This window comes from Rhodotorula toruloides, assembly GCF_000320785.1.
Source record: "Rhodotorula toruloides NP11 unplaced genomic scaffold Scaffold4, whole genome shotgun sequence".
Lineage (NCBI taxonomy): Eukaryota > Fungi > Basidiomycota > Microbotryomycetes > Sporidiobolales > Sporidiobolaceae > Rhodotorula > Rhodotorula toruloides.
Genome location: NW_015622964.1, coordinates 321,145 through 335,325, shown reverse-complemented (window position 1 = coordinate 335,325; position 14,181 = coordinate 321,145). Strand labels below are relative to the sequence as shown.

Genomic DNA, 14,181 nt, shown 5'->3' with positions numbered 1-14,181 from the left:
ACGGCGAGCGTGCAGGTACTTGCGAGATGCGAGAATGATGCCAGAATGCGAACGACATCATTCATCGAACGAGCCAACCTTCCGTTCTTCACGTCTCCATCCCCTCCGTCCCCTCCGCCTCCTTCACAGCCTTCCTCTTCTCCCTCTCGTTCGCCCGTTCCGCCGCCCACTCCCCCTCCTTCTCCCACCTACTCCTCTCAAACTCCTCCCACTCCTTCGGATGATCAACCCATTTCTCTTGGATCGTGGACGTGTGAAGACCGGATGAGAGAGGCTGGGATTGAGAGAAGGAGGGGTGAGGGGCCGAGTGGTGGTGCGTTGCGTGTTGGTCGGAGGGGCGGGAGTGCAGGTGAGTGTGAGGCGAGGAGGAGGTGGAGGGAAGGAATGAGAGGGAGGGAGGAACGTAGCCCAGCGCCTGGTCGATCACTTGAACGAGGCGGAGCATCGAGTCTTTGTCCTGCGTGCACGGAAGGCGTCCTCCAAGGTCAGCATCGCTGTAAAGCGGTGATAGCGATCCGTAGGAACAGAGCGTCGGGCGCACCTCAACCGCCAGCGTCTCGAACCCCACCAATCCAAACTCCTCGACGATCTCGCAGATGACGCGGTTCAGCTCCGAGAAGCGTTTGGTTCGTTGGTCGCGCTCGAGGAGCGGGAGGAGGTAGGACAGGTCTTGAACTTCAGTGTAGTAGTCGAGGTTGAAGGCTGCAAGAACCAGTCAAGTACTCTATCAGCTCCTCTGCGCAAAGTGAGGCAGAGCAGGTCAAGACTCCGAAACGGCCGGACTCACGCAAGTCGCCCGTCTGACCCAGCAAATCAATCTTGCTCAAGACGTTGATGTGCGGCAGCTCGAGCTGGAGCATCGTCCTCAACGCGAGTAGGAGGACCGAGACGTATTTAGATGCGTCGAGGATGTGCGTCGAGTCCATTAGGTGGACCGCCGCTAACTGCGCGCGCATAGAAGCGTAAGCTGGGGAGAATGGGAGGGAGAGGGAAAGCGAACGCACCCGGAAACCCATCCGCTTCTGTAGCGCCTCGATGATCCGCTTCAGGCTCCCGTGATTCGTCGACAACTCGACCTGCCCGGGCGTATCGAACACAACATACACCTCGTCCCTCTTCCACTTCCTCCTCTCCCTCTTCCCTCCACTAACCTCATCCACCTCGTCATCTTCGCCCTGGAAAGTATCCCCCTCCTCCTCCAACCCCCTCATAGCCCTCTCCAACTCGCCCTCCAACCACTCCACATTCGCCTCAAGATACTCGAGGCAATACAACATGGCGCCGTTTGGACCGAGTCCGTGAGCGTCCATCGCATCGTGTAGGGTGATGAGGGAGGAAATGGAGAGTGTGTGTGGGTAGGGAGGGGAGGGAGAGGCTGGGTCGAGGTTGACGAGGAGGATTGGGCGGCGGAGCGCGGTGAAGAACTGCCGGAATGTCGTTCCGTGAGCTCGGTTGAGGCGGTGGGAGATGAGAGGGACGCACCTGGTACAAGCCCCAGACGTAGGTCGTCTTCCCGCTGCCTGGAGGACCGATGACTACCTGTCCGACTGGAGGCATGGCGAGGAGGATGAGCGGGGCGACGGCGCGGACGGGGCCGGGCGGGGACAGTCTAGGGTGGCTCAGCGACGTCCAAGAGCAGGCTCGAGCGTCGCAAAAGCGCAGTCGAGCGGGTTGTGGTGAGTTGGCGGACGCTGACATGCTTAGCCAGCAACCACACCGCTCACACCGCCAGGACCGCCTTCGAGTGCTACTGTGCTTCAGTAGAGCATCTTTCGACATCCGCCCGTTGCTTGCGCGGCCCCGCTGCTCCTTCCTCACCCTCAGCGCCGCTTCATCAGCTCGTCGAAACGAGGTCGTCGAACTCGCCCACGCCGCACCGTGAGCGTCTGCCACCAATTGCGACAGCTCGTGTATCTCACCGGAAAGGTAGACGTGGCGGAGGAGCACCGGTTGAGACGGTGGAGCGCTTCGAGCCTGGAATTCCGCCTCCGACTCTTGCTCAGGCGCTCAGAACTCGCACACGACGGGCTGCGGTTCTCTCCATCGTTCTGTCGTTCTACACTCCTCAGAGCGTGCGGAGTGACTTAGGAAGGGCGCCGTCTCCCTTCTCGCGCTCGTTGGGCCAGCCATCGAGGATATGGAGGAAGTCGTAGCGACGGTGCTCGCCCATACGCGGACGGATACTTGTTGTTCAATGCCTGCGATGGTTGGCATACCTGCCTTGCTTGCGCCGCCAGCCGAGACTGTCGTGCTGCCGCTCCTTGGCCTCAATCCGCTGTCCTGCCGCTGCTTCTCCCTTGCGCCCTTCCGAGCGGGTCCTGCGCAGTCACTGACATTGCTTGCCTGCTTGCTTACTTCCCTCTCGCGCACAGACGGTCGACTCGATGTCACAACCTTCTCCTCAGGACAACAGGTCGGCGGCGCGCCGCGGCAACACTTGCAGCTCGACCTCAGCCAGGCGGGAGCTTCAAGGCGACGCTCGACACATCCCGACGGACCGCGACATGCCGTGCATCCAGTGTAGACGCAAGACGACGACGGTCGCGCAACCAGGTCCATTGGCAATGCTTGAGGAGGATGGAGGGGATGACACGGACTTTGGGCAGCGCTGTTTCGATAGATCTCCCCGCTATACTCTAGGGGATGTAGTACTATCCATCGAGAGCGCCCTACAACGTGTCATTGCTGCCATCTGCCTTCGCTCTTCTCCACGAGGTCTCTCTCTCGCCAGCGCACTCGTTCCGCTCTTCTCGCTCGAGCTTGACGAGGCTAGCAGAGACTACACACAGCTACACTGGCACAGCACTAGCAGCTACACGCACCCGCAACCCCGTCTGGTCCCTCGCTCGCTCCCTCTCCACCGGCCACGAACCTCCCACGATGCAGCCCCTCTCGGCCGCCCAGCGCATCCAGCAGGCGCACGAGGCAGCACAGCACACCCCTGCGTCCGACAGCACCCACGTCCTCACCGAAGACCCGTTCCCGCCGTTCGGGTTCGTCGCCCACGACCCCTTCCCTCCCGCCAACCTCGCGCCGCCCGTCCCCGCCCCTGACGCGCCCCAGAAGACCGCCAAGTCTTCGCAGGTCGACGTCTCGGACGAGTCGGCTTTCCCCTCGCTCGGCGCGCCCGTCGCCAACGGAAAGTCCAAGGCTCCCTCGTCGCTGTGGGGCTCTGGCGCCGCCGCTCTCCGCGCCAAACAGGCTCCCGCCGCCGCCGCAGACGGGACGAGGGACCTCTCTCCCGCTCCGAGCGCGAGCACGCGCTCGTCCACCCCCGCTGCCGCCGCCGGGGTCTCGTCGACGACGCTGCAGATCCCCACCGCATCCATCTCGATCTCCCCGCCCGCTTCGTACGCGCACAAAGGACCGCGCGGCTTCTCCAACGAGCGGCGCGAGGTGCCCACCACCCTCGGTGAGGTGATCAAGGAAGTGCAGCGCCGGATCGAGGGCGTCGCGATCGATGCGAGCTCGAGTCGCAACCTCACGACGTTCATCGTCAAGGCCAAGGGAGCCAAGGCGGAGGAGAAGGTCGACAAGGCGAGGAACGAGCTGCTCGCGTGGCTGGAGAAGAAGGTTACGGAGGAGGTCCAGGTGCCCAAGTCGCTCAGGGCCGTCATCATCGGCGCAAAGGGTGCGTTCCGCAGCCTCTGTTGCTCGCAAGACACTCTCCTTCAGCCGCGCGACAGGATCGAGCGGGGTCTCGGGATTCTTGTTCGTCAACGGGTGCTGACAATTCGCGTTCCCGCAGGCCGTACTCTCAAGACCATCACCGACTCGACCGGCGCCTCCGTCCAAATCCCCCGCGACGACGAGCTCGACTCCGCCCCTACCGACTCCACCCCCGCCGACTCGAACGACGGTCCCCTAATCTCCATCTCCCTCTCAGGCCCGCAATCCGCCGTCGACTCGGCGCGCGCTCAAATCCTCGCCATCGTGCGCGAACGGACTTCAAAGACTTCCACCCGCTTGCCGGATATCCCGAGCGAGTTTTGGGCTCTGCTTGGAGCGAGGGTCGAGAGTGTCCTCGAGCGTGCGGGAGTGAGCAAGGACGAGGTGAGGGTTGATGTGCCCCGTAGGTGGGTCGGGAGGAGGGGCGTGGATGTTATCAATGAGAGTGGGGAGGAGGCCGTCGCGGACGAGAAGAAGGAGAAGGAGAGGGCGATTGTTGTGAGTGGGGACAAGGAGGCGGTCAAGAAGGCTGTGGCAGAGCTCGAGGCAGAGCTCGCTGAGCTTGTGAGTTCGCTTCTTCCGCCGGAGAGTTGGGCGCTGACAAAACGGATCGTGGCAGCGCGCAACGGTCCGACCGGTCACCTTCCCCCTCCCGAAGCGCCAGCACCGCTTCCTCGTCGGCTCCGCCATCGCCGACCAGATCCTCCACCAAACCGGCTGCGCCGTCGAAGTCCCCTCCGCCGAGTCCCCCTCAGAAGTCGTCGTCGTCCGCGGCCCGGCGCGCGAGACAGTCAAAGCCATGCAGCTCGTGATGGATGTCGCGTCCGCCACACCAGTCGAGACGCTCGACCTCTTTACCGCCCACCGCGGGGCGCACGATCCCCGCACCTACGCGGCCCAGCTCGCGAGGTTCCTCATCGTCAAGAGCCGGTTGAGGCCGATCGCCCTCGCGTCCGGAACGCAGATCTACCTTCCTCGCCTCGAGGCGATCCCCGCCTCGCAAAACGCCTGGCTCGAGATTGTCGGCTCGTCGGGCGAGTCGGGCACGGGCGTTGCAGGCGTCGCACAGGCTCGTCAGGCTGTCATCAGCGAAGTCCGCAAGCTCCCGCCCGGCGTCTTCGACGTCGTCCGCGTCGAGCCGCTCGTTCACCGCCATTTGATCGGGAAGAAGGGCGCCAAGGTCCGCCAGTTCGAGAAGGACCACTCGGTCGAGGTTGTCTTCCCTCCCTCTGAGCAGGGCAGGGACGACGTCCTCCTCGTCTACACGGGCGAGCATTACGCCGGCCCTGAAGCCAAGCAGGCGCTCGAGCAGGTCAAGCAGGCTATCGAGGCGCTCGCAGGCGAGTTTGCCGACTTGACGAGCACGTCGATCGAGATTCCCGCTGCTTTGCACGGCGCCGTCATTGGACAGGGAGGAACGACGCTCAATGCGGTCATTGGGGAGGACAAGCTCGTGCATGTGCAGTTTGGTGCGGCCGGAGCGAAGGAGGATGAGGTGACGATCCGCGGACCGAAGGACGAGGTCGAGCGCGTCAAGAAGGAGCTGCAGCGGATCGCGGAGGATGCCAAGAACGAGGAGATTGTCAACTCGCATGTGAGTTGCTCGCGCTCCCTACCCTTGTCGCCGAGTGATAGCTGACTCGCTTGCTCGCTTGCGCAGGTCATCGAGTTCGAGATCCCCTCAGAGCACGTTCGACACATCGTCGGCAAGGCTGGCTCGGGCGTCAACAAGCTCCGCGAGGAGCTCGGCGTCCGCGTCGACTTTGGCGACCAGGCCGGCGCAGCGAAGAAGGGCTCGACGAGCAAGGTTACCGTCAAGGGTCGCAAGGAGAACGCCGAGGAGGCCCGCAAGCGCATCAAATCGCTGGTCACCCGGATGGCCGACGAAGTTACCCTCACGATTCCCCTTCCCGCCTCGCTCGACCGCGGATCGCTCATCGGCAAGCAGGGCATGTACCTCAAGCGGTTGCAGGAGAAGTACGACTGCGTCATCAACTTCCCCAAGGACGGCCGGCGCGGCGACTCGACCGACTCGGCGCCCTCGACGCCCTCGTCGTCCGAGATCACCATCCGCGGTCCGTCGAAGGGCGCCAAGGCGGCGCAGGGCGAACTCGTTGCCTTGATCGAGTACGAGAAGGAGCACGGCAACACTGTCTCGTTCGAGGTGCCCGTCAAGGCTCTCCCGCGCATCCTCGGTCGTGGCGGCTCGCAGGTCAACCAGATCAAGGACGAGACCGGCGTCGCCTCGCTCGACATTGACCAGGAGGACAAGGAGGCTACGTCGGCGACCATCACGCTTCGCGGTACCAAGTCGTCCATCAAGAAGGCTCGCGAGGCGATCGACAAGATTGCAAAGGAGGTCCAGGACGAGCTCCGCATCGAGATCGATATTCCTCGGGAGTATCACACCACCCTCATCGGCTCGGGCGGATCCAGTATCCGCGACTTGATTGCTCGTTGCGGCGGACCTACCGATGCTCGTGCGTCCGGCAACACCGTCCGCTTCCCCCGCCAGGGCGACGCCAAGGACACCGTCGTCATCACCGCTCCCACCTCGGTCGCCAACAAGATCAAGGCCGCCCTCGAGTCCGAAGTCGCCTCGCTAGCCTCCCGCGTCGTCTGGGGTGTTGTCGTCCCGAGCGCGAACCACGCGACCGTCATCGGCCGTGGCGCGCAGGCTCTCCAGGAGCTCCAGCGCAAGCACGGCGTCAAGGTTGTGATGCCTGGGTGGAAGGACTACGCTGAGGCTGGGGAGCCGGAGAACCAGGACGAGCTCGCCGACGCGAACGAGCGCGACATCGTCAAGGTTGTCGGCCCCAAGGAGGCTGCGCTCGCGGCCGCTACCGACTTGCAGGCTGTCAAGGGTCGCGGTGCAGGCGCCGCTCCCGGCTCGAGCACGCCCAGCGGTCACTCGGTCGAGGTTCTCGTCCCGAAGAAGCTGCACGCGCAGGTCGCGCAAGGCGGCCGCTTCTTCCGCTCGCTCCCGTCCGGCACCCGTGTCTCGCACCGCGGTGTCAAGCCGCCCTCGTCGACGCTCAAGGCAAAGAAGCCTCCGGTACCCGCCTCGAACGGCACCGCCCCTGCCGCCCGCATCGACGACGACGCCGACGCTTCGAACGGTGTCGAGGAGGAGGCCGGCATCGACTTCCAGCTCGTCTCGTTGCACGACGAGGGCGACGCGAACGGAGCCGACGCTGACGAGACCATCCCCTGGGTCGTCGAGAGTCGTTCTGCCGAGGACGCCGAGCAAGTTGCGGAGGACATCCGCAAGAACCTCGCCCGCGCGCAGCAGGCGTCGCACGTCGGCTGGGTCACCGTCCCGCGTGGCTTGATGCCTCGCATCGTCGGACGCGGCGGAGCTGGTCTCGACCGCCTCCGCGCGACGGGCGTCGAGGTCGACGTCGTCGGCAAGCGCGATGCGAACCAGCTCACGCTCACCGGCTCGCCGAGCGCCATCGACTCTGCCTACGACATCATCCGCGAGCTCAACGCCCCTCGCCCGCCCCGCGGTCGTCGCAACCAGGAGTACGACGACTACTAGACGCCGTCGACTCTCGTATTGGCATGTGCCGTCTTTTCTTCCGACTCTCGCTTTCCCAGCCGTGGTTTCTTCGTTCCCTTCTCTTAGCTCGCATCGTTCCCTCTCCACCTAGTACCCAACAGCATCTCTCGCTTCTCTCCATCTTGGCAGCACTGCAAAAGGAAGGAACCGCACAGGTTTCATGTACGTGGCAACCGCGCTTCTGCCCGCTCGAAGAAGCTTCTAGGCTTTGAACGACTCGTGCGAGCGAGGGTGCCGGACTTCTCCCTCAGATCACCGTCCAACCTTCGGCCTCGAAGACCTCGCTGCAGCCAGCCCTGCGCCAACGGATGCCGCCCTTGTGCGAGATCTCAAGTCGGAGGTCGAGGATGCTCGTCTGCAGGAGGAGGAAAAGCAAGGCGGAAACTCCCGGGAAGGCGAAAGGGAGATTCCTGTCGCGGATGGAGCTGAGGATTGCTTGTTTGGCTGCAGAAGGAACGGGGCGCAGATTGGCAGGATCGTCGGGGTAGTACTGGAAGCCAGTCAGGCGATGGCTTTACGCAGCGGGACAGACTTCGAGGAAGGCTCGTAGACCGCGCAAGGCGTCCTGCTCATTGCGAGCGGTCAGCGTTAGGTAGAAGTCCAAGGACAGACCGGACCCACCGTCGAAGCACAGTTAGAGGATCCGCCGAGCGTGAGATGCGAGACACCCGGCAGCCGCGCGCTGAACGACCACGACTTGCAGTCGGCGAAGGACTTGATGCCGCGGACGATGAGATCTGTCAAACTTGGAGCTCGGATCGTCTGGAGAATCTCGGATATGCAGCGCAAGTCGTCGACGGTCCCGGTGGAGAGGTGGAGAGCGAGGCCGCGCAAGGGAATTGCCTGTGAAGCCGTCAAAAGACTGTCGCATCAGCGCCCTCACTCCATCTCGATGTACAAGCTTTAGGCATACCGAAATCTTGCAAGTATCCTGGAGAGAGCTGAGGAATTCGGTCTCGCCAACGTCGAGTAGGCCGATGTCGAGGTGGTGCAAGGTCTCCCACGGAACTGCGGCAGCGGCGAAGTCGGACGAGGGGATTGTGAGGTGCGTGAGCTTTGATAGACCAGGTCCATACGCTGCGAGGCTGCCAGCCGCGTTGATCTTGAGGATACGAAGGGAAGGTACGTCGCGTTCGAAGGAGAACCCTTCAACTGGCTCGTCTCGGTCGTCATAGCGGATCTCTAAGTGAACGAGATGGCGTAAGGTGCGCAAGGCCGCGAAGAAACAGATCGGCAAAGTTTTGTTGTCGATGTCCAGCACCTCGACTGCAAGATGCGTCAAATTCGGCGTATGACGGAACACTGCGCATTGCGTACGCAGCAGGAGCGGCACAAAGAAGGCATCGATCTCTTTGACCAGAACGGAAGCCGCGTGTGTCCCAATCTCGGCGTAGACAATGTCGGCGTCGTTCTCGTCGAGCGTGAGCTCCCGAATCCAGTGACGGTAGGCGACCGCGAAGTATCGCTTGCTGAGCACAATCTGCTCGATGGATCGTCTAGAGTCATCGTAGGGCACGTGCGAGAAGATGTTGTTGAGGACTTCGGTCGGAAGAGACGTGAGGCAGAGTCGAGGTGGTGGTGATGGCTCTGCGAATGGCGAATCCGGTCAGCGCTGGAATCAACCAGATCTCATGACCCGCTAGAAGGGTGTAGCGCACCTTGCGAGCCTTCCCGGCGAGCAGAAGAAGTCGAGCCATCCTCATCGCTTCGAGCGGTCGACGCGGTCGAGGCGGCGAAGGCAGCAGCGCGGCGGGCGGGGTGCGGACGGTTCGTAGACGTAGACATGTCGGTTCTGGCGGATTTCGAGCAGGTAGCGAGGTCCACGAGCGTGTGTGAGCGAGAGGGAGTGAGCGGGACGAGGGAGAGCAGCGTGAAGGGTGATGAGGGACGGGGAATGCGGAAGGGCAAGGTCCGCGAGCGACAGCGCTGAGTCGTCGAGGACTTCGGGAAGAAGGCCTGCCAGCACAGGAGCAAAAGAAGCGGCAGCGAAGGGAAGCAAAAAGACGAAACTGCTCAGTGGCGGGATCGAACCGCCGACATCGGACTAAACACAGAAAGTATTAGGTCCGCATCATAACCAACTAGATCAACCGAGCTTGCTATGGAAGCCCGGCGGGCATTGCATTTATAATCAGCCTTTGCCTGACTAGGGTCAGGAAGCGAGGAAGCTTCTCCCCTCTACGAGCCTCGCCTCGTCTGAACTATGTAGACTCCCAGATGCTCCTCCAATCAAGGCGGCATCATTAGTACAGATTGCAACGCCGCTCAAATGGCACCCGTCTTCCGCATAAAGCCAATCTCCTCCGCCATCGACTCCTCAATCGTTTCCTCAGGCTCGACCTTCCACCCCCACTCATGCAACCACTCCGCCTTGCTCCTGCTCTGCGTCCCCGTCTCCGTCTCAGTCGAACCCTCGGGGTCTTCAACCATCTCGCCCTTGATCAGCCCGCGCTCCTTCAGGAGCTTGTCGAGGAGGATGCCGAGGTCGCCCCAGCGGTGTCCGCCGGTTTCGGCGATGATGTAGAGAGGTGGAGAGGCGGTGGTTTGCTCGAGGTGCGAGAGGAGCGTCAGGTAGGCGGTGACGAGGTTGCGGATCTGCGGGCGAGGCGGAAGACGGTAAGCGGTCGGGAGAGAGATGTCTACTTGAAGCGGCATCGAGCAATGCACGTGAATGTTGCGCCAGTAGTTCTGCGGACCGCTGCGAGGCGAAAGAAGCGTCAGCTCGGCGGTCTTCAAGCGGGACGACGGAGTGCGTACTGGTTGATGACCTTGCCCTCCTTGATGCTCTCCTTGATCCAGCGCGGGATCTGGATCGAGATCTGGTTGAACGGACTGCGAGAGAAGCGAGGTCAGCTGAAGTTGCGCGATAGAAGAAGAAGCGGACTCGAAGGAATTGCGCAAACGCACCCAGTTCCGATGCCGTAGATGCAGGGCGGGAGGATCTGCGAAGCCGACGCCAATTAGACTGGACCTCTCGCGGAGGAGACACCTGAGAGCACGCACGATCGAGACCTTCGCATTCAGCTTTCCCTCCTCGACAGCCCTCTTGATGGTCAAGTCGATCTCGCGGTGAGGTGCGTGGTCGGGAATGAGCTTGTCAAACTTGGCTGGGTCTTTGTCGTTAAAGGTGATGTCGTCAGGGTGCGTGGGGACGGTCAAGACGCCGGCTAGAATGCGAGTTCGACGAGGAGAAAGAGATCAAGGGCTGTCAACCCGCCTTCAGAGGAGCTGATATAGGGCCGGGAGAGCTGGATGACGTACTGCCGGACGTGTGAATGTAGATGGCGGGCGGCTTGGACGAGTCTCGCTGCGAGAGACCCTTGAGGATGCTCTTGACGGAGGGAAGGTCGTCCGCCGTCGCGATGTGCATGATGATCTGCGCGCTGCAAGTCGTCAGCCAGGCTCTTCTGACCCTAGTGGATTTTGTACGCACGTCGCTGGCCGCCGCCTCCTTCGAGATGACCTCGTCGCTGCTCAACTCGCCCATGACTGGCCTGACCCCCATCTCACGCAACTTGTCCGCCTTCTTCTCATCGCGGCAGAGTGCGCTGATCGTGTATTCGCCCTTGTCGAGCAGGGCGACGAGGACTGAGCCGCCGATGTAGCCTGTGCCGAGGAGGAAGAGCGACTTGGACATGGCGAGAGCGAGAGCGTGTGTGGGTGCGCGAGTGGGCAGAGAGTGAGTCTAGCGAGGCAGTGTGAGTGTGGCAGAGCAAGCTGCGCGCCACAGCCTGTCAGTCGAGCGACAAGCCATGATGCAACGGGTTCGAAGGTCGGCCTCCACTTCGTCGAAGAAAGTTCAGCGCGAAGCGAGCGAGCGGATGTCGTCGTCGTCGAGGCAGCGAGCAGCCGGAGAACGACTCGCGCAATGGAACGGAGGGGCGGACCGGCGGCCAAGGACATTTTGCATTTGCTTCGAGGGAGGCTGATCGCTGATCCGAGGTACAGAGCGTGAACGACAATAGTTTAAGGAGTTCCTAGGCGAGTGCGTGTGAGGCATGACTAGATAGAGACAACAAATAACGCGGGGAGTGAGGGTGGCGAGGGAGCGACGTAGCGACGACGAGGGAGGAGGACGAAGGGAAGGCCTTCTCAATCCCCCGTCGTCAACTACGACACGCTTCGCCGTTCTCCTCCTCCCGACCCATGCAGACGATGCGAGATGAGAGACGGCGGGCGGAGTAGGAAGATTAGGCCTTGAGGGGCATGCCGTTCTGGTCGCGGTAGACCGACTCGCGGGTGATGGAGCGTCCAACAGGCGGGAATCCCCTCGACTCGTTGTAGAGCGAGACCTGCTCGGCCATCGCGGGAGGGGCGTTGACGATCATGCGGGCCGTGTCGGAGAGGAACAGCGTGTGGATGAGCGCGCCGATGAGCGTCGCGGGGAAGGTCGTGAGCGCGGCGAGCGCGGTGTAGCCCGAGTTGGCGGTGAAGCACTTCGAGCCGTAGATGACACCGCAAGCGAAGCGGCCTGTGTGAGGAGAGCGTCAGCACTGCTACCGGACTCGATGGCAGCCAAAGCAAACGCACCACCAACGTCGCGAGCGGCGTTAAGGGCGACCGAGTTGACGGCGAACGCGAGGATGATGCACAAGTAGCCGAGACCGATGACGAACGGCGCGACGGGGATCGAGACGAAGAAGCTGAGGGGGCGCTGGAGTGAGTGAGACGTCAAGGAGCGGCAGAGCACGGGGCGACTTACTTGCAGAGGTCGAGGACGGAGAAGACGAGGATCGCGAGGAACATGTTGGCGAAGAACTCGTTCATGAAGACCCACTTGAGCGCCTGAGTGGGCTGAGGGAACAGGGCGAGGACACCGGCGGGCTGCAGCGGCGCAAGTCGTCAGTTTCATCTCGCCAGTTCAAGGTAAGGAGCTCAACGCACGCCGCTGGCAGAGAAGATCTCGGGTGCGATGCCGAGCTTGACAAAGCCGGCGGAAACGGCGTCGAGCTGCTGCTTGTAGATGCCGTAGACCGCGAGCGCAGCGACGAAGCCACCGAGGATTTGCGAAAGCATGTAGAAGGGCGCCTTGCGGATCGGGAAGCCCTTGAAGACGACGAAAGCGAGGGCTGTGCCGTGCGAGAAGCGTCAGGGGATGTCCTGAAGCGGGGGGAGGAGGAGCGCAACGGACTGAAGGAAGGCGAGAGGTGACCACCCGAAGTAGGCGCGGCAACGACGATAGCGACTGCAGCGATCCAGCTCGTCAGTAAGGCCTCGAAAAGAGTGTAAAGAAGCGGGAAAGCACAACGCACACACGATACCGAGGGCATAGGCGATACCAATGTTGAGGAGAGCGCCGAATCCGGGCTCCTTGGCGACGGTGGTGACGAGGAAAGCGGCGGATGCGCCGAGTCCCGGGAAGACATACATGAAGACGCCGATGGCCTCAGCGAGGCACTCGACGAGGAGGGCGGGACGCTTGCGCTCCCAGTTGACGAGCCATGCGGGCGGCTGAGGGAGGGGCGCCGAGTGGTGCGCGTCCGGGCGCTGCTGGAGAAGGTCTGCAACCTGTTGCACGTCGCTAGCGTGTCAGAAACGACGTTACTTGAGCTTTCAGACGCGACGACGGCGACGCACTCCGACTTCGAGGTCTCCGTTCTCACGGTCGAGGTGTCCACGCTGGGCCTGCATCGCTTCGAGCTTGTGTGGGCGGGTCGGTGTGTCTGGGGTAGCGTGCGGGGTAGGAGGATAGCGCGGGCGTGGACTCGCGGACGGCGCTAGAAAAAGTGCAGGAGCGGAGGAGAGAGCGAGAAGGAGGAGCGGACGGGCGGGGGACAATGGCTCGAAGTGGAGACCCTCGTCGTTCTGTGCAATCTCCCCGAGGAGCCCCATTGCCCGACCCGAGCCCACGAGACGCTGCCGCCAATCCCACCGCGCTCGCTCGACGAGCCTCTCCCAAAAACAGGTCGAACGACTTGCCGCAGGCACCCAGCGAGCGGCGTGGTGCCCGGCTCGAGCGGCGCCGTCGCTCGCACGGTGGGGCACGGCGATGGCCCGCTCTAGACGCCTGTCGTAGCGCGCGCAACCGGTCCCCTCCAGTTGAGAAGGCCACTCTCTGCGTACACCCTCGTCGACCTCCTCACTGCTCGTCCTCGCTCGTCCTCCTCTGCGCCCGCCGTCGTCCCTGCATTCCATTTGAGTGCGCCCTTTGCCGTCCACGCGAGCGAGCCCGGTCAGGCGGGACAGTGATCGCGGCGGGCAACAAGTCCGACCGGCCCTCCCTCGAGTGGATCTGGCCCTCGTCCCCCTCGAGAGGCTCTGATCTCGCCTGGCTCGATGCCAGCGCAAGCCGAACACGGCGCATTCCGTGCATTTACTCCAGCGACAGCGGAAAGCCTCCACGGAGGGCGGACGAAAGTCGAACGAAGCAGCGCGGCGGAGCGTCGAAGCCGAGCGCGCAGATTCTCCGGCGACGAGACGTAAGGAGGATGATGCGAACAGTGCAACGAGCCAGGGCGAAGCACAAAAGGGGAACGGGCAGCGGACGGGCCGAGTGATGAAGCGATGAAGGGAGGAGAGGCCAGCTCGAGGCAAATCGAGGCAACTTCGTGCAACGAGCAAGAGGAGCAGCGAGTGAGCAAGCAGCGACAGCGGAAGGAATGACGAGTGCGGAGATGGGGCAAGGAGGGACAGCGGAAAGGTCAACGGTGTCAAAAGTTGCGATTCGACGTCAAAGCTACGCATTTCCACCGCGCAACCTCAAAACGAGGTGCAGGGTCGATTCCTTTTGAATGTTGTAATCTTGAAGCGTGCGTCCGTCCTCAAGCTGCTTCCCCGCGAAGATCAAGCGCTGCTGGTCGGGCGGGATGCCCTCCTTGTCCTGAATCTTGGCCTTGACGTTGTCGATCGTGTCGGACGACTCGACCTCGAGGGTGATCTGCAGGGCACGGCGAGTCAGCGGCCAGTCAGCGAGAGGAGCGAGGGAACGAGGAGAAGGAAGGAAACACACT

General features: G+C 62.6%; 6 protein-coding genes across 6 annotated transcripts in view; 1 reads left to right on the top strand and 5 right to left on the bottom strand.

Annotated features, from left to right (window-relative positions):
- Positions 1–88: 88 nt before the first annotated feature.
- RHTO_06138 (ATP binding protein) lies at positions 89–1,779 on the bottom strand (the record flags this gene model as incomplete). The annotated part of the gene is made up of 5 exons (XM_016419799.1): positions 89–457; positions 542–702; positions 788–944; positions 1,005–1,424; positions 1,483–1,779. The coding sequence occupies 5 exons, from the start codon at positions 1,777–1,779 to the stop codon at positions 89–91; spliced, it is 1,404 nt and encodes a 467-aa protein (XP_016275253.1).
- A 1,101-nt stretch (positions 1,780–2,880) lies between these two features.
- RHTO_06137 (SCP160 protein) lies at positions 2,881–7,210 on the top strand (the record flags this gene model as incomplete). The annotated part of the gene is made up of 4 exons (XM_016419798.1): positions 2,881–3,631; positions 3,749–4,233; positions 4,289–5,263; positions 5,330–7,210. 4 exons carry the CDS (start codon positions 2,881–2,883, stop codon positions 7,208–7,210), a joined length of 4,092 nt encoding a protein of 1,363 aa, XP_016275252.1.
- A 535-nt stretch (positions 7,211–7,745) lies between these two features.
- On the bottom strand, positions 7,746–9,016 carry RHTO_06136 (uncharacterized protein; the record flags this gene model as incomplete). The annotated part of the gene is made up of 5 exons (XM_016419797.1): positions 7,746–7,796; positions 7,853–8,074; positions 8,145–8,497; positions 8,549–8,818; positions 8,890–9,016. 5 exons carry the CDS (start codon positions 9,014–9,016, stop codon positions 7,746–7,748), a joined length of 1,023 nt encoding a protein of 340 aa, XP_016275251.1.
- Positions 9,017–9,496: 480 nt separating this feature from the next.
- RHTO_06135 (NmrA-like domain containing protein) lies at positions 9,497–10,868 on the bottom strand (the record flags this gene model as incomplete). Its single annotated transcript, XM_016419796.1, has 7 exons — positions 9,497–9,826; positions 9,899–9,929; positions 9,989–10,063; positions 10,139–10,173; positions 10,235–10,398; positions 10,493–10,607; positions 10,665–10,868. The coding sequence occupies 7 exons, from the start codon at positions 10,866–10,868 to the stop codon at positions 9,497–9,499; spliced, it is 954 nt and encodes a 317-aa protein (XP_016275250.1).
- A 553-nt stretch (positions 10,869–11,421) lies between these two features.
- RHTO_06134 (glycerol uptake facilitator) lies at positions 11,422–12,862 on the bottom strand (the record flags this gene model as incomplete). Its single annotated transcript, XM_016419795.1, has 7 exons — positions 11,422–11,702; positions 11,762–11,874; positions 11,934–12,055; positions 12,116–12,300; positions 12,363–12,416; positions 12,484–12,739; positions 12,809–12,862. 7 exons carry the CDS (start codon positions 12,860–12,862, stop codon positions 11,422–11,424), a joined length of 1,065 nt encoding a protein of 354 aa, XP_016275249.1.
- Positions 12,863–13,907: 1,045 nt separating this feature from the next.
- Positions 13,908–14,181, bottom strand: part of RHTO_06133 (ubiquitin C) — a gene marked incomplete at both ends in the record, with an annotated part of 1,158 nt that continues 884 nt past the window's right edge. The window contains one exon of the mRNA XM_016419794.1: positions 13,908–14,108. Coding sequence (XP_016275248.1) covers positions 13,908–14,108 — 201 coding nt within the window. The remainder of the gene's footprint in view (positions 14,109–14,181) is intronic.